This window comes from Telmatherina bonti (genome assembly GCF_933228915.1).
Source record: "Telmatherina bonti genome assembly, chromosome: 20".
Classification (NCBI taxonomy): domain Eukaryota; kingdom Metazoa; phylum Chordata; class Actinopteri; order Atheriniformes; family Telmatherinidae; genus Telmatherina; species Telmatherina bonti.
Genome location: NC_136618.1, coordinates 23,757,227 through 23,780,122, shown reverse-complemented (window position 1 = coordinate 23,780,122; position 22,896 = coordinate 23,757,227). Strand labels below are relative to the sequence as shown.

Sequence of the window (22,896 nt, the reverse complement as noted above, 5' to 3'; positions counted from 1 at the left end):
GAGATTTAAAGATGAAGTTCCTAAAACCTCAGTGAACCAAAGACTACCAGAGAAGTTGCTGGCAATTGTCTCATAGCTGTAATGGCAATAAACCTGTGTTTATTGATTAATAAGAAAACGCATCAATAGTTGTGGACATGATATTTTACATAAAACTGCAAACATGTTTCTTTCACCACATTTTCAGCCATAATGACCAACTTTTGCTTATTTTTGCAACTGTAAATTTGACACCATGCCTGCTTATAAATACAGGCTCCAACCCCAAAGACAACAGATCTAACTCCATGAATTTAAAAATCTGACAGCAGCCAATCATTCAGATTTCTACTCCAAACTCAACTGTTTTTTTTTTTGTTCTTTTTTTATTCGTGTCCTTATAATAATTGAGGAAAATGGAGAAAAACAGCTTAAATCAAGCGACCTGGATTTGGACAAGAAAAATGATGGAAACAAATCACTGAGCTAGCAAACTGGCAATGTCAGGAAAAGAATGACCCAATCAGAGCGAGGTATGCAAATTAGCTGCTCGGTTTCCATCGGTTCAGGCTCATGAGTGAGCAGAGAACTTGCAGCCATGTCAGTGAGGCATGAATGTGACAGGATTCATTTTCAAACTTAAGCCAGGTTTAGGATGAAAAATAGACCAACATGTAAAGCAGACAGTCCTTTATCTTCAGCTGTTTTTTTTTTTTTTTTCCTCCACAGCTTTCATATCCTTTACTTTCCTCTCCTTATAAATCATATTTCTCTCATGTTTCATTTATTTTCTGTGGTCACTCGTGCCTTCTTTCATCATTTCCATCCGGCTCCCTTCCCCTTGCTTTTCCCTGACCTCTGACACGTCCTCTTTCTTGCATCAGTGGTCGTGATTGAGCCAGAGGAGCTCGAGTGTCAGCCGCGAGTGTGTGTCCGGTGGGCAGTGTGAAGCGAAGAAGGCAACACAGCTTCTTCAGTGTCCTGAGTTAATATATGCCGCCGGTGTCTCCTCTCATTCTGTGACACTGCTGCTGCCACAATCAACACCGACTCCTGCCCTCGCTACACGCATCATTAGCAGCGATAGGAAAACCCTTCCACTGGTCTTCTACGACTCAGTTCTGCATAAGCTAATGATGTCCCAGTCCGTCCATAAATTTGTCGTTGTCTGCCGTTTTGAGAAGTTTGACATGGTGGTGGGGTGTGCGGGGATGAAAGAGCGGCTAAAATGTAGCAGCAGGGGAGAGGGGACATTAGTCGGAAGAGGGAAGACAACTAGTTCTGCTTAAATGGATTTTCTAATCATCGTCCTCCTTGCTGGCATCTTCATCCCTGCCATTTTTTTCGCCAGCGCTTCTTCCTCACTGCTGCGATTCTGACCAGACATTTGAATTGAAACTAAACAAGTTTAAATTTGAAATAAACGCTGAAAACTGATTTTTCTGATTGGTGCCTGTCGTGTTGTCACATCAGTTTGAACACCTCAGAGTCTGTAGCTCCCATCGTCTAATACTGCTACAGTTAATTATGCAGAAGCTGAGAAACGGTATTCCCGGCTGCAGCCCCGTGGCGCGTATGTTGCATTGCTATTCACAAGACACGAGCTGCAAGCGCCCGCTGTCGCCGAGGCGCCCTGCGGAAACCTGGGACCTGTGACGACGCATGTGAAAATGTCACGCCACTCATTTTCTCATCCCTCTGTTCCCTTATCCAACTATCCGTGTAGCTCCCCTCCTCCTCGACATACGCCGCTCTCGTCCTCTTTGACGTCAACGCGAAAAGCTCGGCAGTCACGGTTCCCCGGGAGAGCAGCAGTGAATAAGGAGTTGTGAGAAGGAGGGAGATGGCACACAGCGGATGAGGAAACTGTATGGTTGCTTGGTGTTGTGTGTGCATGGGATCTTACTGAGGGTCTCCAGCGTAACTGAGCTGAGCAGGACGGATTCCGAAATGTACGATGATAGGGAAGGTGATGACTTCTGGGTTGAACTGCTCCCTGTCCAGTTGGTCGATGCGCACTGAGCTGGGCTTCTGGGGGAAAAGAAGGGGAAAAAAAAAAAAAAAGTGTTGGGACAGTGAGGAATCTTCTTACAGTATAAACATATTTAGCCACAAGGCAGCCATCACTCCATCACCTGCTGCCAGCATGCGATATAAATAATCCACGCCACTAGGGTCATCTGTCACAGGGATCTAATGAGATGAGGCCAAGATTTTGCTTGTAGCATTTCAGCACAACAATGATAAAGTGATGTCAGGGATAGCAAGCTAACTTCCGATGCTCTTATCAGGGAGGAGATTGACAAGCAACATGTCCTCAGCTGGCTCCCAAATCACAGTTGGCCTGTCAGGCACTTTGTGAGATCAGAGGAAAGGGCTGCAGCATAAGGCGTGCTGATATGCACGGCAGATGGCTCGAGGCTCGGGCTCACCTTGATATTAGCCACGTTAGCTCATCACCGCCGCCTGCATACAAACTCTGATTTGAGAGCAAGAGGTCGCCAGCCAACTTTGATTTTTGCTTTAAAACAACAATCAGGTTTGATTGGTACGTACTTGGCCATTTGCCATTTAATGTCCACTGCTCTTTTTTACCTTTACTTTAATGCACCACAGCTGATTGGAGGGTGATGACATTTGTGAGCTCATGAGTGGACCATGTCGCTGTGTGGAATAATCACTTAAGTGTGCCATGTCTGATTAGTAATTGACTTTCATTTAGAGTAGTGTGGGACTTTGACATGTGGAAAAACACGTGAGAGCTTCAAATAAGCCCCAGCAGGTTGATGTTGCAAGATCAAGGAAGTGATATGAGCATCTGTCTCAAGAGAACCATCATTGACCCCCACAGTACCTTACAGACAGGTGCAATGAAGATGCAACAGTTGTGCCTCAAGCAGGCAGAGGAAAAAAGCTGAACTTAAGAGCCTAGCTTATTGGTTATTAAACACATATCTCTGTTTTGAGGCATGACTGTGGATCTAATGAGTTCTTTCTGCTTTTATTTTTCCCTCAGACTTTTTCAGTCTGTGCCTGTTGGAGATTGACTAAGTTGTTCCTGTTCTTATGCACTCCTGTGTTAGATTTCAGAGTTCATTTAATGTAAATTAGTAAAAGTTAATACTTGTCAAATTATAAAAAAAATAATCTGTTTTCTTCTGTTTGAATGTTAATATGGGCAGATTCTGGTCTATTTTAGATATAGTGATAGTAATCATTTCATCTTAGTATGATTGTTTTATTGTTTTATTTTTATTCCAAAAATAAATTAATTATGACTTTTTATCTTATTTAATTATAATTTTCACATTAAAATAATAAAATAAAAAAAAGACGTGCAAACTTTCATACAGTTTTTTTTTGTTTTGTTTTTTTTAAACTTTTATCTAACAGACGTCCAATAGTTAACTCTAATGGCAGTTAGAGGTGAAGTACATGCAGAAATAGCAAAAATTGCAGATCAACTCTGATACACAAGGGGCTCCAAAAGGTAGCAATTGCCCTTAGACTGAGAAATGATAAAAAACTAATGTTACAGCAGAAATGATCAGGTTTACATCTTGGTTCAAAACAACATTTAAGGTTTAATAAGTCAATTGTACCTTCCTAGCATCTGTGAGGGGAGCTATCTCTTTTTTTTTTTTTTTTTTTTAATAACTCAACCCTTTAATCTTGAAATTCTGCATAATTGGGGTGTGCTCTTTTGACTGACAGGTACTCAATATCCAGCTGCAAGGAGGCGAGTCTAGCACAACCACAGTTTTCCAGGAGCGGCAGCACAGTGGAAAATGATGGTAACGTTGGGAACTGCCCAATGAGCTTCATTTCTGCTTTTACAAAACTATTACTGCCGTCACAGAGGCTCTGTCCATCTTTTATACAAACAACGATTTTAACTAACTAACTTTCCAGCCTTTAGAGAAATAAACCTATGCACTGGTGAGAGATAAGGATGTCAGGGTTAAGTTTAATCATCACTTTGTGTGAAATTACCAATGGATCATTGACAAACTCCAAAAATAATTGATGAAAAGAGAAAGAGCTCTACTCTTCTTGGATCTAACTTGTAACATCTAACAAGTTATGGAGATGTTTAAGGACAAAGGCTGAGTTACTTTTGAGCCCTAAGGCAGCACAGCATGAGAAACTGTCGTGTCACCATGATCAATGTAGCCACACAAACTCAGGAGTACCTCAGAAAACTATTTGTGCTCAGCTCAGTCCACCACTGCATCCTGCACCCAGCTGGCTTTTACAACATCCAGTGTAGAACAGGAGTGCATCAGTGCCCACGGCATGAATGTGTGACGGTACCATTAATACAGGGATGGAAATTGGAATTTTGGAGAGACATACAGTTTGCTAACATCCTTTTTTTTTTTTTTGGAAGGCTCCTGGTCATTTCAGCATGACTACATGGTTTCCAACAGCGTGGCTTCATACACACACAGTGTGTGAGTATAACTGCCTTGCCTGCAGTCCAAATCTGTCTCCTATTTGAAATGTATGGAGCATCATGAAGAGAACAAGCCAAGAATCACAAAACAACCAGGGTTGTTGAGATCTTGTTGTCAAATTGAATCAACTAAAATAACCAGTATCATCAGACGTCAAACCAATAAAATGATCATTAATGGGAAGTTGGTATAACACATTTGTATGTGTTTCGTTCATGACCTTTATGCAAGGATGGAGGACTGTCAAATGTCTACGTTGGAATTCTTAAACAGCACCAATCCTGTCCTGCCTGTGTGAGAACTTAACTAAGTAACTTATTTACACCAAAGATTACACAATCACATCCATGTGACCATTTGCAACCTCTTAGCTGGCAAAGACATTCTCACCTTTATCCAGACACAGTTACTGTACATCTTTTAAAATATGGGCCAAGACAAGAAGGTTAACCGGCTTCATTGTGACATAAAAGCTTTCAGCCCCAGTGGTGCTGATGGCACCAAACGCCCTTGGGGATAATAGGTGAGGTTTCTCATGTCACATGATAACAGGGACAGCCTTGTTCCTGCAGTGTCAGGGTTTGGGGCAACGTAACGTCCTTCGAACGTCAAGAGAAGAAGCCGCGGTGGCCTTACCATGCCCGGGTTGGTGACGATCATGCCCTTACACTCCTCTGCGTACTTCTGCCACTCCAGCTGCTCCCATTGTAGCATGTCTGCGATCTCCTCCTCGGGGACCAGGGGTTTGTTGCTGCGTAGCAGGTAGAGCAGCACCTGATGCATCGACAGCACCTCCTTTCCACCATCTCATCATTCACACACACAGATATACGAAGACATGTATGTATCTTTCTGGTAATGTATTGTTTTGTTTTCCATACAACCAAGGTCAAACATGCTACTGGAGATTTTTCTCCCGCCTACCTAAACAAGCGTGTCTCATCTCTACCACCTCAGTTTTTCAACAAGTCTTACAAACTGTGGAAATGTCACAATGCATCACAATCGCATTGTTCAGGACACGCACAGCTGAACACGGGCACTAAAACAAGGTTGAAATTGGGGGACTCACATAATGTCACGCCTATAAAAACATTCCGATCTGTATTACAAAAACAAGAAGAAGCAGACACGGACAAAATGCATGTGCAGAGAGGAATACAGCCCTGCATGAGCTTGCAATCAGCCTGGTCTCTCGCACTCAGCTTAATAGAAACTCATGCAAAATTGATTGACATCCATTTTAAGAGAGTTCAGCTGGAGAGACTTGGAAAAACCCACGGCCCTCTGGGTCCTGGAAGCATTCAGTCAAATAACTTTCAAACCCCCCATCATGCATCGGTGTAGCCCCATAGTTCCCTTATCGCACTTCCTGTTTTCATATCACATCAGAAACATTGGACTGTTTTTGCACTTTTCTTTTTTTTTTCTTTTTTTTTTTTTTTTAAACAAAAGAAGCGGATAACTGTCTGGGGCTGACTAAATTGGGAGAGCTGGGAGAGAAATTGTTCGTTGATGGAAGGAAGGTAGGTGGGCATGTCAGCCATAAGAAACACTGAAGCAACATCACAGTGCACCAGCACCATCAAGTGTTGCAAAGATGAACTCCATGCAGGCTCAAACTCCATGTTCACCCATCATTTAACCCAGAAAAATTAAAAAAAAAACAAAAAACAAACAAACATCAGGATATGAAAAAATCATCCAGAAGACCCAACTTAAGACGTGCTTCTGGTTGTTTCCTTTTAAACTTAAGAAAAGGGCTTATCAGAGGGGGATAATGTACAAGCTGTGTACAGGTTGTTCCACCTACCAGGTAAGAATCGGACAAAACGGGGCATGAAATGGAACCGCTGACATCCACTGGTCTCATCGTCAGGGTCAGGATCTGAAAGACAAAGAAAAGGAAGAAATGTCACACAGATTGTACTTGAATTTTTATTACAGTGAAATCTTTTTAATGGAAAATGGAAAAAAAGAAGCCAAAAAGGTTCTCAGATATAAAAGACAGAAAGTGCACAGGTCTTTCCCAGGCCTTCAAATGAGGTGAACACAGCATTGGGTACAAACATATATCACACTTTCATTATCTGATTAAATATAAGATAAAATGTAGAAGCAATGTCTAAAAGTGAGTCAATCAACAACCTGCAGAACCATCTTCAGTAGCAGTGGCTTTTAGTATAGCTTTCTGCTGTGCTGTTGCATGACCCAGGCAAACATTAGGTGTCAAAGTCTAACATAGTCTCTAACATTTGTGTTTGACTTAATGATTGCAAGGTATCCAGGTGCTGTGGCTGCAAAACAAGACAAAATCATCAACTGCGCTAGGCAGCTGGTATGAGATGATATGCTGTGTCTGGTTTTCTCCAAATGTGCTGCCGTGCATTATGGCCAAACGTCTGGTCTCATCTGTCAAAAGGTTCTTTGTAGAATTAAGAGGTTTTCTCCTGTAAAACCCAAAGTCCAAACAGTCTATACTGCTTCAGTCCTTTATTATCAAATTCTATCAATAACTTTTAACATTTACCATGCCAAATAACTTTTTGGTAAATTAGTTTGTCTCCAGCTGAACTTGCTGGGATGTTCACTCCTGCAAAGACTGGTAACTGTCTTGAATGTTTTCCACTCTCAAATGATGGAGACTAAAAAGTTCTGAAATGATCTTACAACCTTTTCCCATATTTACGAGTAGCAACATTTGCTTCTCTGAGATTACCGCTGATGTCTTTCCTCCATGGCATTGTGTCAACATGCCTGAATGCCTCACAAACAAAACTCCGGCTGTTACAGAGCATCACACTGATCATGATCAATTCAGTTGATCTGATAAGCAACACATAATTTTAGTTTTTGCAAACTGTTTTAGTGTTTTTGCCAGCTTTTAATTAGATCATCTTCATACATCAAACTTAGAAATACTGTTTGTTTCTAACTCATGGTCTTTGGCTTCTACCTAAGCATAGTAAAACCTATAAAACAGCCATAAGCAGTTAGACTCTGAAGTACAGCTTCTAAATTGTGTAACTACATATGTCAGTGTTTCTATAAGGGGTTATCAAACAAATCCCCTAAACAAAGCTGTGATGGGATGGCAAGCTGTAGTGGCCGTTGGTCAGATGGCTCAGCAAGTGGCTTGCAATTAATATTTGCATATACCTTTTTGCTGCCTCTGCTTTTCTGGATAATTACTTGCTCTGCAGTAATTAAAAGGTACTGTGACAGCAGGCTTGCTCGCATCACATCAGGACTTCCAAGGCAACAAAACATAGGTCACTTTTTTCTTTTGCTTCTGCTGCAGTCAAGTAACTATTATTACCTTCCAAATGACTGATTATCAGGTGTTTATTTTTGCCCTTTAAAAGACAGATGCATGTTTAGGAACAGATTTTCATCCTAATATTTGCTTTGAAAGTTGAAGAAAAGCGTGAGATCGACAGACGGATCGGTGCGGCGTCTGCAGTAATGCGGGCTCTGCGCCGGTCTGTCGTGGTGAAGAAGGAGCTGAGCCAGAAGGCGAAGCTCTCGATTTATCAGTCGATCTACGTTCCTACCCTCACCTATGGTCATGAGCTGTGGGTCGTGACTGAAAGAACGAGATCTCGTATACAGGCGGCTGAAATGAGTTTCCTCCGCAGGGTGGCCGGGCTCTCCCTTAGAGATAGGGTGAGGAGCTCAGTCATCCGGGAGGGGCTCAGAGTAGAGCCGCTGCTCCTCCGCATCGAGAGGAACCAGTTGAGGTGGCTCGGGCATCTGGTCAGGATGCCTCCTGGACGCCTCCCTGGTGAGGTGTTCCAGGCACGTCCCTCGGGGAGGAGACCCCGGGGAAGACCCAGGACACGCTGGAGGGATTATATCTCTCGGCTGGCCTGGGAACGCCTCGGGATCCCCCCCGCAGAGTTGGCAAATGTGGCTGGGGAGAGGGAAGTCTGGGCTTCCCTGCTTAGGCTGCTGCCCCCGCGACCCGACCCCGGATAAGCGGCAGAAGATGGATGGATGGATGGATGGATGGAAGCCACATCATTGCATCACTTTAAACATCTCTTCCACCACGTTTGATCCTCCTTTCTGAGTGGTCGGAATTTCTGTGAAGGGCCACGGTGCAAGGAGACGCTATATCTTCAAAGAAACACCAGACTCTAGTGTTTGAGTCATTTTCCCAGAAAACCAGTGTCTTTATTTTATCAGTACAGATTAAAAACACTGTTTCCAATCTGTATTTTTGTGCATAAAGTTTTTTTTCTATTTAAAAGCACCAACAATATTAATAAACAAGGTTTAAAAAATGTAGCTGCGAATGGTGATTGTGATTGTAGCTCTATGTGGCTCACTGTTCAGCATAACTGGGGATAGAAAAGATTAGAAAGCTGGAAAATGTCAGGAATGCTAAGGTTACTTTCTTCTGCTGTTGCTGCTTCGACTTCACATCAACATTGTTGCTCAGTTAAATTTTTTCTTAATTGTTCTGTTTCCTATTAAACTGATCAAAAAGCTACACAAGCTCTGGACTTTAAAAAAACGGCAGTCTTCAGGTGTTACTGGCCTGAATGTGCTCCAACATGTGTGATTCTTTGCTCAGTAATACCAGTTTTCCTGCACTTAAAGTAGAGCTTTGGTGGTCGAAACTGAAAGAACTGATGGAAAACCCCAAAAAGCTTTTCATACTGTTTAGTGCAAATGTGCCTCCTAACTTCCATTAATAAGCCCCTCATTAAAGTATCATACCTGTCAGGTTCCAGTCATACAGTTCAAGAATATCCTGGAACAAGTAGGAGGCAAACAGCTCCAGCCCTCGGATGCAGTAGTTCTGGACATGAGAGAGAAAGCAACGGCATGTTGGCATCGAGTCAAAAGCACACCGACACACACTACCTTCATGTAGATATGCCTGATAAGTAAATCCAGCTTTCTAACTTTATCGTATAAGCCGTCTTATCGATGCCATCAACTCCAGCGGGTCGAGAGGAAGTCCTTTTCCCTCTTTTAAAAGGATTAGCACCTTGACTCACCCGAGCACCGAGGTGTGAGAGTTACATGTGGCTCAGCTGTGCTCAGACTCAGCCGTTCGAGATAAAAACAAAGAGGGGGTGAGGAAGGGGAAGAAAAAAAAAAAAAAAAAGAAGAGAGCAGGAGATAAAGCGGTGTTTTACTGACCTCCGGTGCCATCTCCTCTATGAAGTGAATGGTGTAATCTATGTTGAAGCGGATCACACGGCACAATGGAATCTGCAATGATGAAAGAAGCAGAGGACAAGGAGAAGAAAGGACAGAGCGTCTCATTACCACAGTGATCAGCAGAGGTTACAGTTTTTCAAGGAAACCCGTTAAAAGCTTCTTCTTTTTTTTTTTTTTACTTTTTGGTGCAGAGCTAGCTCATGACCATTTCAATGTACAGAAAGTGTATTGGAGAATGTGTAAAATCCATCTCACTCACACACACACACACACACACACACACACACACACACACAGGCGCAGTTCACCTGACTCTTACAAATTAAGTAACTCAAATCGTGCTTAATAGATAAGCCAGCTCTTCTGTGTTTAATCTTTCTCGTTACACGGTCTTTGTTGTCAGAGCGCGGGGTCTGTTTTAAGAGATTAACCTGGGAGCCCACATTCATTCTTGCCCATCCCAGCGTCTAACTAGCGGGGGGCTAATATCTCCACGCTCTCAGGTACCTAATCCCCACACTGTCACGACAGAGTTTACCCCTGCTTTTTTAAACAAGGGTCGCCTAAATTATCCAGTTCACATCGCGCCTAATCCTCGGGGCTCTTTTTCCAGCTAGACGGATATTGACAGAGAACTCTACTATTCAAATATGCTGCAAAGACGCATATACTTACACACACCAGGGGAAATTTTTCTAAATACAGGCTGGTTATTCCCTGTTGATTTCTTGCTCTTTTAAAAGCTCCTCCTCGGGATAAAAGTCAGCCACAGCTCCAATGGCTACAGAAAGAAAGAGGGTCCTTTTTAAATCGTAAACTCTCTAATGTTTGACAGCCACTGATGGGCCTTCAAAAGGGAGGGAGAGGACTCTGTGACAAGGTCAACACAGTGAGAGGGGAGCACTTTGTCCAGCCTACAAAGAAGTCAACCTAAAGCCAAATGCCAGTTTGAAGTTATTTTCCAGGAAAAGTGGAGCGAAAGGAGAAGTTTTCACTCAGACACTGACAAAAACTATATATAATTTGCCCAAACAGACGTGCAGCAGGAGGACAGCCTCCTATAATGGCCTGTATGTGTAGAGGAAGGTAAAAGAACGGATGGTAGTTCTGACTCACAGAGAGATGAGAGCATGGATGGATACCTGGACTGGGCTACATGGCTAACTGATAAAACTATACCTTCTCACAACAACAACAAAAAAGGAAGGAATCATGCATCTTTCATCTGCTTCTTAAATATGAATGAATCTTATTCAGTCTGGAAGACAAAGTCCCGGGAAAATTCACCGTGAGAGGAACAGGAATGAAACGGAAAGTCTTCCTCCCAACATGGCCGACGGGAAAAAAAGGGGCTACTGAAAGAAGGAAGGCTGCCTTTCTGCTTCTTTTTCACCTGAAAGAATTAAATATCAAATCAGGTGTTTTTCAATCAGGGATCCATTTTTCCTCATATTATTCCAGTCTTGAGCCACCTCTGATTTGATTTTTTTTTATGTTATGGGTAGGAAAAGAAAATATGTGCAGGAAATTACTGAGATGTTCAAAACACTTTGAAAATGCAAACAGAACATAACCTAAAAATACAGACTAAACCTCTCATTAGCTTTAAGATCAATGTTTAACAAAGTCTGACCCCTTTATTTTGTGAATTCTTAAGTAGTCAAAGGAAAAGTTCTAAAGATCTCTTGAAGGACGTGTCAAAGATATGCTTTGGATGTTTCTGTCTTTTGTTCTGTTCTCTGTCGAGATGGTTTCACACCGCTTCAATAATGTTGTGTTGCAGGTTCTGGAGACGATTTATCAGACCAGTTGTTACTATTTTCAGTCCAGTTCTTGTGTCATATGGCATACCTCAGCCTTTTCTAACTTTTTACTTCCATGGGGATCATTTCTGATGAGGCTTCGGGCAGCAGTAAATGGATCAAATGAAGGTCCAGACGGATGTCTCAGGTTCTGTGTCAGACCTTAAATAGAGTTTTATTTTCTCTCATTTCTTAAGGACATCACTTCCACGTTCTGTTATCTGCTGCAGATAGTTTTATGGGCTTGACATGTCTTTTTGTCCTCCAAAGTTTTCAGCAAAACGGTTCTTTGGGAATTACGTTGTTGAAGCAGAAACATTATTTTATGCCTGCAAAATGAGGAATCTGTTATATGTCCTATTATTTTTATAGTTGTAACAAAACAAATTATGTTTTTGTGACAAGCTGCTGGTTACAATATCCATAAAGATACTTGTTAAATTGGTTCTTTGGTAAGTTGTTTCTTATTTGTGGACACAACGCTCATTCACCCCGAGTTAGGTGCCTTTCTAATGCTTCAATTTTAAGTGACAAATATTCATCTGAATAAGATCAGTGAATGAGCTAAATGAGTAAAAAATACAGCCAGTTAAATAAACAAAGAAAGAAATCCTGGTTGTTTAGAAGGAAAAAAGAATAAAAGGGTGGTTCAAGACTGTCACAAAGTGCTATTAATAATGAAAAAGTCTATAAAAAAAAAATCAAGAAACAAAGCATCACTAAGAAAAACAAGCAAACAGTGACGCCCACTCTTACTGTCAGAGATTACAAACTACTGCGGTGCAAAATTCATGGTTTACTGCCGGCATGGCCAACGCCTGAACTCGGGCTTACATTGGTGAGAGGAGTGTGGGAGAAAAGAGAGAAGCCTTCGAAAAGGTATTCGTGGTCATCGTACTCGATCACAGTTGGCCTATCAGTCTGCAACGAGAAAAAACACAGAAAAGGCAAAGAGCCGTAAAAAACACAAGCACATGAAACATCTGAGCTGCATTCTCGTTCAATTTCACTGCATGGCCTTTTCAAGAAAGAAATTTCAGGGTCTTAGAAGGGAAACATACCAGGAAGTTGGTGGGAGGAGACACAGTGATCCTGTAGTGGAACACCTTTCCTGCATTGTTGTTCATCACACGACATGTTTTCACAGGCTGGGAAAAAAACAGAGGCCCACCGACACACACACACACACACACACACACACATATTTCTATCACTCATCAGCATGTTGATTGGATTGCAAAATATTGTTTTTCTCCTTCACAGTTCAATGCACTCATGCAGAGGGATTAAGTGAATAAAAACATAATTGCCGTGCTTTAATCAGCATAATCTTGCTGCTTGTGCACAATTCAAACCAACAAAAACAAATAATTGACCAACATTCTGCAGGACAAACAAGCAATTAGCGAACTAATCGACTAACGAGAGGCCAAAACTTGCTTACTTTTCTAATTAACAACATCTTTAAAATGGAAAATGACCTTAAAGTAATATTTACATCTCTGCAGAAGGAAACTGTAAGCAGAAATCGTTTACCAGCTGTCATCTGGATTGTGATGCAAATTTACCAGTACGCCAAATGTTTCCTGGAGCGGACGTCACTCATTAAGGATTCAAAAACTAAAGTAGGACTTTCCTTAATCCTTACTGGGATTTAAAACCTTTAATTGTGGTTGAAATGTGCTGCACAGCTGAATAAGGAAAATTACTGTTAAAAATAAATTAACAACACAGTAAACCACCAAAGTTATATAAATAACCAATATGTCCATCAGACAGAAGTCAATTTATAATAATACAATCTCACTTATTGCCCTTTAATCTAGTAAAAGTACACTCTGGAGTGGAGAATACACTTAGACTGAGTAAAATGATGCCCTTGGCCCTGTGTGGCACAGCGTCAAGGTTATAAAAGGGTGATTTATTCACAGCATGTCATACCTCCTCTCCTGGGTAGATGCTGTGGCGGATCCCTGTACGTCTGGCCTTGGCACTGCACTTACACAGGGGACCATCATTCATCTGGACAGAAAGAAAATACGTAAATCAGACAGCACTGCTTCACTTCCTATGTGTAACACCAGAGCAGCTGCGCACCATTTTCCATCTCAACTGCGGGCTGTTGACCTTTATTTTCCTGTCCTGGTCTTTAAAGTTCTTTTCCTGTGTAGTTGTCTCCATGCGGTGTTGGAAACAAACTCACACTGAAGCGGTTTCCTTCCAGCTTCCATTGTACATTTGATCAAAACAACAATATCATGGACAAGGCAATTTTCTATTATATATGTCTATTTATCTCTCTCTCTCTTAATATATATATATGTATATATATGTATATATATATGTATATATGTATATATGTATATATGTATATATATATATATATATATATATATATATATATATATATATATATATATATAAAGAGAGAGAGAGATAAATAGACATATATAATAGAAAATTGCCTTGTCCATGATATTGTTGTTTTATACACACACACACACATATATATATATATATATATATATATATATATATATATATATATATATATATATATATATATATATATATATATATATATATATATATATATATATAAAAATATATACACATATAGGTAGTGGGGTTTCCCTGTCAATCCAACAGGGGGCTGCCTTGGTTCAGTAGTTATAAGACACCTGGTGATTCAAATGTTTGAGTGTTGCAGGATGAGCTGCCTGCAATAGTGTTTCTGAGTGTGTGAATCTATGAATGAAAGAGACATGAGTTCTGTATAACCTTATTTTAAAATGCATTTTATATGAAGCGCTATAAAATGTGGTTAATTTACCATGAAGTGTGATTCACAGAGCTGCTTCTAAGCACATCAGGAACAGATTTAAATTGATCTATTATGCCTTAATGTTTTGTCAGAGTTGTTCAAGGGCAGAAAACGGGACAATTTGCTCCTTTGTTAAGTCGCACCAACCTGTCCTGGGTCATTGTACCACAGCTCCTCATGCAGCCGGTCGGGGTGAGCCTTCTTCCGCTTGATCTCGGCAATAACATCAAAAACCTCTGAGTCGGAGCTGCTGGAGCAGCTGCTTCCTTCTCCATCTGACTCGCACTCGGAGTCACTGCTGCTGTCGTCTGAAACCAAAGAGCAGAGAGGTCTTTAATCACTGGAATGTCGCAAGGTTTCCGTAAGCCGGAGCCAGTCGGCGGGTTAAGCTCCCGTGCCCGAAAGTGCCCTCACAGCGTATTCCGCAACATAAAGTCTCTTTAAATCAATGTGACTAAATGCTTTCCAACTGTGTGTGCTGTGCAGTGTGTAGAGCACAAATCACCCGCACTGTGCTGACAACACAGAAAAGTTTTAAATCTGTCACCTAATTTGCATTTCTTTATTGTCTCTCGGGGTGAAATAACAGTTACCACCCAGTTATCGCTCATCTTTCAGATTCATTGTTTTAACATTTTTGTTCACTTCCATTTTAATTATCAAACCTACCGAAGACTTAAATGCATCTCTAAGATTAAATTTATTTTAAAAAAAAGAGGCCCAGCTGTCTGTGTTGACTCCTTTTTTTTTTCCTCCTCCTCCCTAAAATGAAGGATAATAATAACCATTTAGCTGAACGGGTCCTGGCTCTCAGCTAAGCAGTATCTTCAAGTCTTACCAGCATTTTAACTCAAGTATTAGATTGTGAAATCAGAGCCCAGAGCTTCAAATTGACCAAATACGATCTCCCCGAGGGAAAGCTGGAGAATCGCATGGCTGAAAAAGTCAGCCCTGAAGGTAACATGACAAACAGCTGATCTCAAATGCACTGCAGGGAGGAGAGCGGGTTTCCGTGCACTTCAGTAACAAAGGCGTTTGATTCCTGGTTGTTGCATTTGAAAAAAAAAAAGTTGTCTGCTTCGCAAAAGTCAAAATCCTAAAAGTAAGAGCAGGTACAGGCTTCAGAGGAGGAACCAACCACTCACTGCTGTGTGTGCAAAAACGGATTTTTATCATTGTGAGAATGAAACAAAAGACAAAATCATTTCCAAAGGACTGTCAGATCCAACAGCTTTAAGCCCCTCTTGCTACGAGGTATCGATAACTCCTGTATCCCATTTTAAAATAGGATAAAAACACTAAATACATGGTAGTTCACACACTAGCACCTACTAGTGACCAGAAATCTCCATTTTCAAGGGAATAAAAGAGAAATTCTCTAAATACAAGTCAGACTTTTTAGTGTGGGATCTGGTGGAGCATAAAGCTCCATGAAGTTAAGTGAATCATACCACTGCTGATGAGATGTTTCCTATCAGCAAAGTAACAAGCTAAAAGCAAAAGCAAATAGTTTTGACTTTCCACCTCTAATTGACATTAAATGCAGCATGATTTGAAGCCAAAATTGGACAGCGACTAAAAATGAAGAGATTTCTACTCTGAGCTGAATGAGACAAACTCCCTGCAAACCTCAGCAGCTCTCAGAATGATTTTCTTACCTATGACTTCCTAAACAAAGTGCAAGAGTTATGGTTTTTCAGTTGTTTGTGCGTGTGTGTCAGCAATAATTTAACACCCACACACACACACTCTCAAAAACACCAAAAATCTATTTTGATAAGAAATCAAATTCAAAATGTCCTGATATTCATTCATTCATTCATTGGACATCCTACTCAGTCCAACTCAGTATCATAGGAAAGCTGGAGCCCATCTCATTACGTCCTGAAATATCATGAAAATTGTCTTTTTAAAACTGCAGCAGGAATTTAAATTTTTAAAGATCTCTCATGCAGGCCCATGTACCTGGATCCTCATCCAGTTTGGTCTTGGGCGGCTCCCATTTGGGTCGAACAGCCTTGGCTCGCTCCTGCCTCCTTCCCAGCTCCTCTTCAAAGCGCTCGTACAGATCGCGCAGTTTACTGGTGCCCACCACTGTGGAGTCTCCCTGAAATAATCAGTTCAAATATAAGATCATATTCAGTGAGCGACTTGGATCGTTTTAAACCGAATAGAGCAGCTAAAGACAGAAAGGATTGATTTCCTGATGATGATAAAGAATAAATAGAAAATTAAACCAGAGCTATTTAGGATGATCTGGGTTTCAAACTAACAGGCAACAAAAACCCTGCAAAACTTTTTAAAATGTGTTAAAAGACACAAGTTTCTTTAAATAACTTGCAAATGTGGCCACTCTATAGGTCGGTCGATCGATGAGGACCTCAACGGGTGGCTGAGACATTGAGGGCTGTAACAATGTCGCAAAGAGCCTCATAAAATTTGATTTTGAAAAATAACAAAACTAAATTATGTCACTATAAGAAAAGATTGTCTGCCTCCGAATTCCATTAAACAGGCATATTTAATTATTATGCTTTCAGATTCAGCACATTAACCTTCAATCTCTTTGCCAACGCAATCCTGCACGCTTTTAGAGTGACTTTATTAACAGACGCCCGGCAGTAACTTCAGTAAAGAGGTCAGGACATGGCGGTGCTAAATCGATTTGCAAAAAGTTGGACTCCATCTCCACATTTACAGTCACTTTAGATTTACTGAAGTACAGAGCAGGTGTTTGCCAGGGTGTGTAATTTGTAGCTGAGAATTGCAGCTTTCAGACAACAACGGTAAAGGGCAGAGTTTATGAGAAGAAAAAGCAAAACAAAAAAGGCAATGACACATCTGAGATGTATTTCAAAAGGCAGGTGCAACGGGGGTGTTTTAGGAATCTTTGTTTACCTGAACAGAGAGAACTTAATTTCACTCTAACCACACCATAACAGTCCATGTGAGGAGAGTTAGATGTTTGTTATCTGCGTTGGGTAACTTTATGTTCAATCCAGAAATGGTACAAAGCAAGAAGAAGAAAAAACACACTGATGACTGAATATAACACACATATATATAAATAAAAAAGTGTTAAGAGTACCACTTGGTCCATGGGGTCATTGGAGTAGTAGCTCTCAGCGTGAGTACAGCGAATCCAGGCGGGTTTCAGCAGCTCATCCTCTTCTTTCTCATCATCCCCTTTGTCCTTCTCCCTGTCCCGCTCCCTCTCGCTGAAGACCTCGTCAGAGTCGCGGCTCCTGACGGAGGAGTAGCTGCGATCTCTACTCACCCCCGAGGAACCCTCTGACTTCCGGTCCTTCTCCTCTTCCCAGCGACTACGCTTCCGGTCTCTGCTTGTGGAGCGGCTGCAGATAGGAAGGATGAAGGACAAATTTAGTAGAAATAAGAAGCTACGTCTGACTTTTACGCACAAAGTTTTCATATGAAGAAGCTAGTTTTCTCTGTTTGCTCATACAAAGAAAATAAGAGCAAAACGTCACTGAAAAGTAACACGACATGTTAGCTTCGCACTGAGCAAACAGAACATTAAAGGTCTAAAATGTACTTAAACTCCCATTTCTTTTGCCACAACAGAATAAACATAATTTTCAGGCCCAGTTTGTACTGGTATATCAGAAAGCAGATACACACACACACACACACACACACACACACACACACACACACACACACACACACACACAGGGACCACTCTTGCTAATTCTACAGTACTGAGTCACCTCCATAAAATGGCGTGCTTGCATTTTAATCCTGAAAAAAGATATATTTTCTTGTGCCATAGTCCCCCGTTAGCTTGTGATCATATAATTAATCACTTTAGTGGAACTATTCCAAAAAGAAGTCATAACACTATGTTAAGATGATTCTTGAAGCTTACTGAAGTTCTAACTATGTGTTTAATGCAACAGGTGCATTTGTTTATATGCTAATCCCTTTACACCAATAACAGCATGACACAACAGTGGCTGCAGCGAGGTTTTGTCCATTTGTGAGCATGTTTGACAGAAACTAATAAAACATTTGGCAAGTTGGAAAGATTTTCCTGGGCCAGCCTCCAGGAAAGCACCAGCAGGAGAGAGAAAAAACTGGAAGCTAGTCAACGTAATTCATTAAGCAGGTCAAGCTGAACGATAAATCTGGAATTAAGCTTGACCATGTATGAAACCCTATGATTAACTTACAGCACAACGTGATATTTAAGATCAGGGCTGTCCACCGTTTGGTCAGACCTGATAGCAATGGACAGAAAAAAGCATTAACTGTCTCTCAATATTGTGTAAAGAGCACAGTTTGAAAGAGTATATTTAGCCTCCCCATCCAGTCAGACTGTTTGATCAATGCTGATGGATTTGAACCATCTGATCCAAAAGGCTTAAATTGGACCCACATTTGTATATAAAAAAAATGACATTGTACAACTGTGACAATATAACTGGCTAAAAGTGGAGAACTAACTCGCTCGGTCATCCTGCTAAAAATCTGTAAAAGTCAAAACGTAGAATTTTTCTCTTGAGCATTATTACATTTTAAAAAATGACTTCATGCTATCGTAAAAGACTGGAATCCTATAAAAGGCATGATGTAAATCTATAAAATGAAATTATCCCCCAAACAAACAATTTAAAATACTTGCTCAGAGCTATCCAGTAAATTACCTGCAAATTGAGATGCTTCTATAGGTATCAATTGTACGCCTACAACAGTAGCAAACATGTCAATTATTGTTCATTTTTTTGGTTAAAAAAATCTTTTAATTTTCAAATAATTAAAAGTAAAATGGGATAAAAACTTTTGGCCTTTTTATTGATCTTTTTATAATTTATATTGATCTTTTTACTTGCCTTCTTGGGCATTATTGCAGCAGAATGATGGTCTGGCAACCGCGTTGTTTTTTTTCTAGTTGAAATCAAGAAAATTGACTAGTAAAATAAGTTTTGTACATTTTTTTACTTGTGTTCTTAGTCTACAAAAATCAGCAACATCGAAAAATTGTGACAATCGCAATTTAAATTGAATCGGCACCCAAAAAAAAAATCAGAATTGAATCAGGATAAAAGTACACACACACACACACATACACACATATATATATTTATAGATATATATACATATACACATATATACATATACACATATATACATATACACACACATATATACATATACACACACACATATATATATATATATATATATATATACATATATATATATATATATATATATATATATATATATATATATATATATATATTTCTTTTATTTATTATATATTTTAAAATTTAACTTGACCAGAAGTATCAAACTTTTTTGAAGTTATTGATAAAAATTTGCTGAATAGTTTCCACAGTTTAGATTAGGCTAAAAACAACTTACCTGTTTCAAGAGGTCTGTGTTGGAATCAGTATTACATAACAGCTAGCTTGTTAAAATAAACTACAAAAACACTAAGTGAGCGTTGACTGCAGATAAATTGCACCTATATTGGGAGGAATCCTTTTAGAAAATCCTGTGTCAACATATCCTTCCAGATCACTTTCAGATTATTAAAAGAAAAGAAAAAAAAATCACAAATATTCACTCAGTAATTTTTGCATAACGCTGCTAACAGACAGACCGACAGACAGACAGATAAACATGGCCTAACCTCCTTGGCAGGGGTAAAAATGACTGTGTACCTTCGGGGCCGTTTCCTGTGCCTGTCAGGTGACTGAGATCTCCAGCTTTCTCTGTGACGATACCTTTCTCTGTAATACAACACAAAGTCAGAAGAAAGAAATGTAACTGACTGAATCCACACAGATGAACGCTGTCTGTTTACCTGCTTCGATCCCTGCTCCTGTGTCTGGGGGGAGTCCGCCCTCTGTCGTACTCCGACCTGTACCGTCCGCTCTCTGGTCTGCCACGTCTATCTGGACTTCTCCCACGGTCTTTCCTATCGCCTGGAAACTCCATTTTGGGTCTTTCACTGTGGCCACTGTAGCTATAGCCCTTCTGTCTGTGGTCCTCATGGCGGTACCCTCTTTCAGGAGACCTTCTGTTATCCACAGGCTTCTCATACTTGTACTGCCCTCCATGCCTTATGTTGTGGTCTGGCTGAAATGGGCTGGGGCTCTGGGTGTAGCCAGGGTTGAAGGTTGGAGGGGGGAAAGGAGGATGGGGAGGATGGGGGTAGTTCATGGAGTATGGAGGGTAGCTCATGGACTGCGAGGTAATTGGGGGAGGCATTGGTGGGTGTGGTATTGGGGGTGGGGGCACAGGTGGCATCATGTAAGAATGGTAGGAATTCTGAGCAGACACTTGGACCCCTGGAGTGGGACCACCTGTTGAGCTGGGCAAAGGAGGAGGTGGGAAGTTAGGTGGTGGTTCTGGGAAGCCTTGTCGTGCAGGAGGCTTTGGGAAAGGTGGGCGCACTGGGCACTGGTTAAGAGAATTGGGGGTCTGAGATGGTGGTGGAGGAGGGTACTGCATGAAGTCAGGGTGTGGGGGCAGGTAGTTACCATGGTACCCTGAACTGGATGGAGTCTGTGGATCATAATGATACGGGGGTGCTGGAGGCTGAGGAGGCGGTGGCCTTAAGTTAGTGGGTCTGTAATTTTGAGGGGATCCATGCTGGCCTGGGGTCATCCCTCCCCTGGGACCCCCACGATCCTGATGGAAAGCCATAACTGCAGACCAGACAAAGCAATTAAATCCTGGGTTTTTATTTCATTTTCTTTTCCACAACATCTATTAAATAAAACTGAAACCAAATGGACATATGAGAAAGTCTAACTTTCCAATACTAATTTTAATCATTTCGAAAGTAATTCATACAGTTGTGCTCATATGTATTCATACCCTTTCATTTAAGAAAAAGCTGAATTTACAACAGTCACTCAAATAACTGGAGACTTAAAAAAGGAACAATAACTAAAAATTTGCAAAAATATAATTAAATAATATAAGACACTGTTTTTTTCATTTAATTGAGTTGAAGAATGAAAAAAAAAACAAAAAAACAAATCGGTCCTGGACAAATTAGAGCACTTTTCTGTTGAACAGTGGGACAAAATACCTGTCAACAGGTTCAGAAGTCTGACTGAGAGGAACAGAAAACACCTGACTGTAGTGGAAACAGTAAAGGATTGTTCAACAAAATATTAGTTTATGAGTGATGTAAAATGTAATAAATTATTTTATTTGTTTGCTTAAAAAAAACCCCCCAAAAAAAAAAACCAAACATTTCTATTGAACCAGAATTAGATTTATTATTACTTGAATCAATTTCAGCTTATTTTACAGGCAGCTGTTTTTTCCTTCTTTAATGAAAGGGTATGAATAAATATGAGCACAACTGTAGGTGTATACACAACCGGTGGTTTCAGGCTTGAATTAAAAAAAACAAAAACAAAAAAAAAACATGTTTTAAAATGTTCAAAACAATTTGTACATTTGTTGCAGATTCTGTGCGGCTGCATCTTTATGCATATCTCTTCTTAATTACATCCTTCGATGACATTTTACGGTAACGACGTTTTAAAGATCGGTAGCTTGGACAACATTACAATGTGAGCAAAATACCTTCATTCAAAGCTGAACTTTAGCTGCATTTACGTCAGCTTCAGCAGCTAATTAGGTAACTGGAGCAGTTGCTGTATGCAAATACATACGGAAAAAGCGGCGAAGCAAACTGAAGCAGCTCTCTTGGGTTTATCATTAAATATGAACTCAGACGGGACTGAGTTGTTTGTATTCAGTAGCGCTAACATAACCAGTTAGCTCATGCTTGCAAGTTAGCTTGTTAGCAAAAAGCAGTATGCCACAATATAAGGAAGAAATTACCTTCAAACGTAGAGGAGACAATTATCTGAAGCGTATTCTTCGATATACCTATCCTGGTCAAGATTCTATAACCACTTACATGGGATTAAACCAGATATATGTGAAGATATGATGTGCTTTAGCTGACGGCGTGTCTGTGTTGCTAGTCGGAATGATTGAAAAGAAGAACATGAGTGAACCAATCACATTCAGCGATGTGGTTGTTCGCCAATGACAGTTTTTCTATAGTAACTAAGCAACAGAGGACACCACCCAGTCCTAACATGCGCGCTATCCGTTTGATAACGAAGTGCCTTGTTTTTTATCCACCAGAATAATTAATAAAGGAACGCATTATATGTCACAATAATTAAGACCACACAACATTTTGAGAGTGCAAAGAAAAAAAAAAGTGAAATAATAGTTTGATAGTTTTTAACTATACATTAAGTTTGCCAATTCTCTTTTCTTTTTGTACTGCAAAGAAAACAGGCTATGGCAGCATCAATACACAGTTTGAACAAGTAATTTTACAATTTTACAAGGCTGCTGTTACTCGCTTGGGACTCTTACAAGGTTAAGATGTCAAAATTTTGATTAAGTACCTTTATTCTTAAGGGCAGCCTGAACGTTTTTAGGTTAAAACCCTCATGTGATTTTTTATTTCATGACCTATAGTAGCACAATCCTTTGGAATAGTTCCCCAGGTCATTTGGGGACAATTCAAAGATCCACATGGATGTCGGCTGCTTTTTTGTACTCTCTTATGATCCCACACTGCTTAAATAATGTTGAGATCTGAGTGCTATGGGAAGGATTCATCACCCCATAGAAATTGTAATGGATT

General features: G+C 40.4%; 1 protein-coding gene across 1 annotated transcript in view; it reads right to left on the bottom strand.

Moving 5' to 3' along the window:
* drosha (drosha ribonuclease III) overlaps nucleotides 1-22,209 on the bottom strand; it is a 111,399-nt gene extending 89,190 nt beyond the window's left edge. Inside the window, exons 1-14 of the mRNA XM_079260056.1 lie at nucleotides 22,071-22,209; nucleotides 20,068-20,914; nucleotides 19,925-19,993; nucleotides 17,326-17,590; nucleotides 16,203-16,344; nucleotides 14,385-14,545; nucleotides 13,355-13,435; nucleotides 12,475-12,561; nucleotides 12,248-12,334; nucleotides 9,591-9,662; nucleotides 9,162-9,243; nucleotides 6,250-6,324; nucleotides 5,073-5,242; nucleotides 1,886-2,010 (exon numbers count right to left, since the gene is read on the bottom strand). Coding sequence (XP_079116182.1) covers nucleotides 1,886-2,010; nucleotides 5,073-5,242; nucleotides 6,250-6,324; nucleotides 9,162-9,243; nucleotides 9,591-9,662; nucleotides 12,248-12,334; nucleotides 12,475-12,561; nucleotides 13,355-13,435; nucleotides 14,385-14,545; nucleotides 16,203-16,344; nucleotides 17,326-17,590; nucleotides 19,925-19,993; nucleotides 20,068-20,912 — 2,261 coding nt within the window. The 5' untranslated portion in view covers nucleotides 20,913-20,914; nucleotides 22,071-22,209. The remainder of the gene's footprint in view (nucleotides 1-1,885; nucleotides 2,011-5,072; nucleotides 5,243-6,249; nucleotides 6,325-9,161; nucleotides 9,244-9,590; nucleotides 9,663-12,247; nucleotides 12,335-12,474; nucleotides 12,562-13,354; nucleotides 13,436-14,384; nucleotides 14,546-16,202; nucleotides 16,345-17,325; nucleotides 17,591-19,924; nucleotides 19,994-20,067; nucleotides 20,915-22,070) is intronic.
* Between the last annotated feature and the right edge of the window lie 687 nt (nucleotides 22,210-22,896).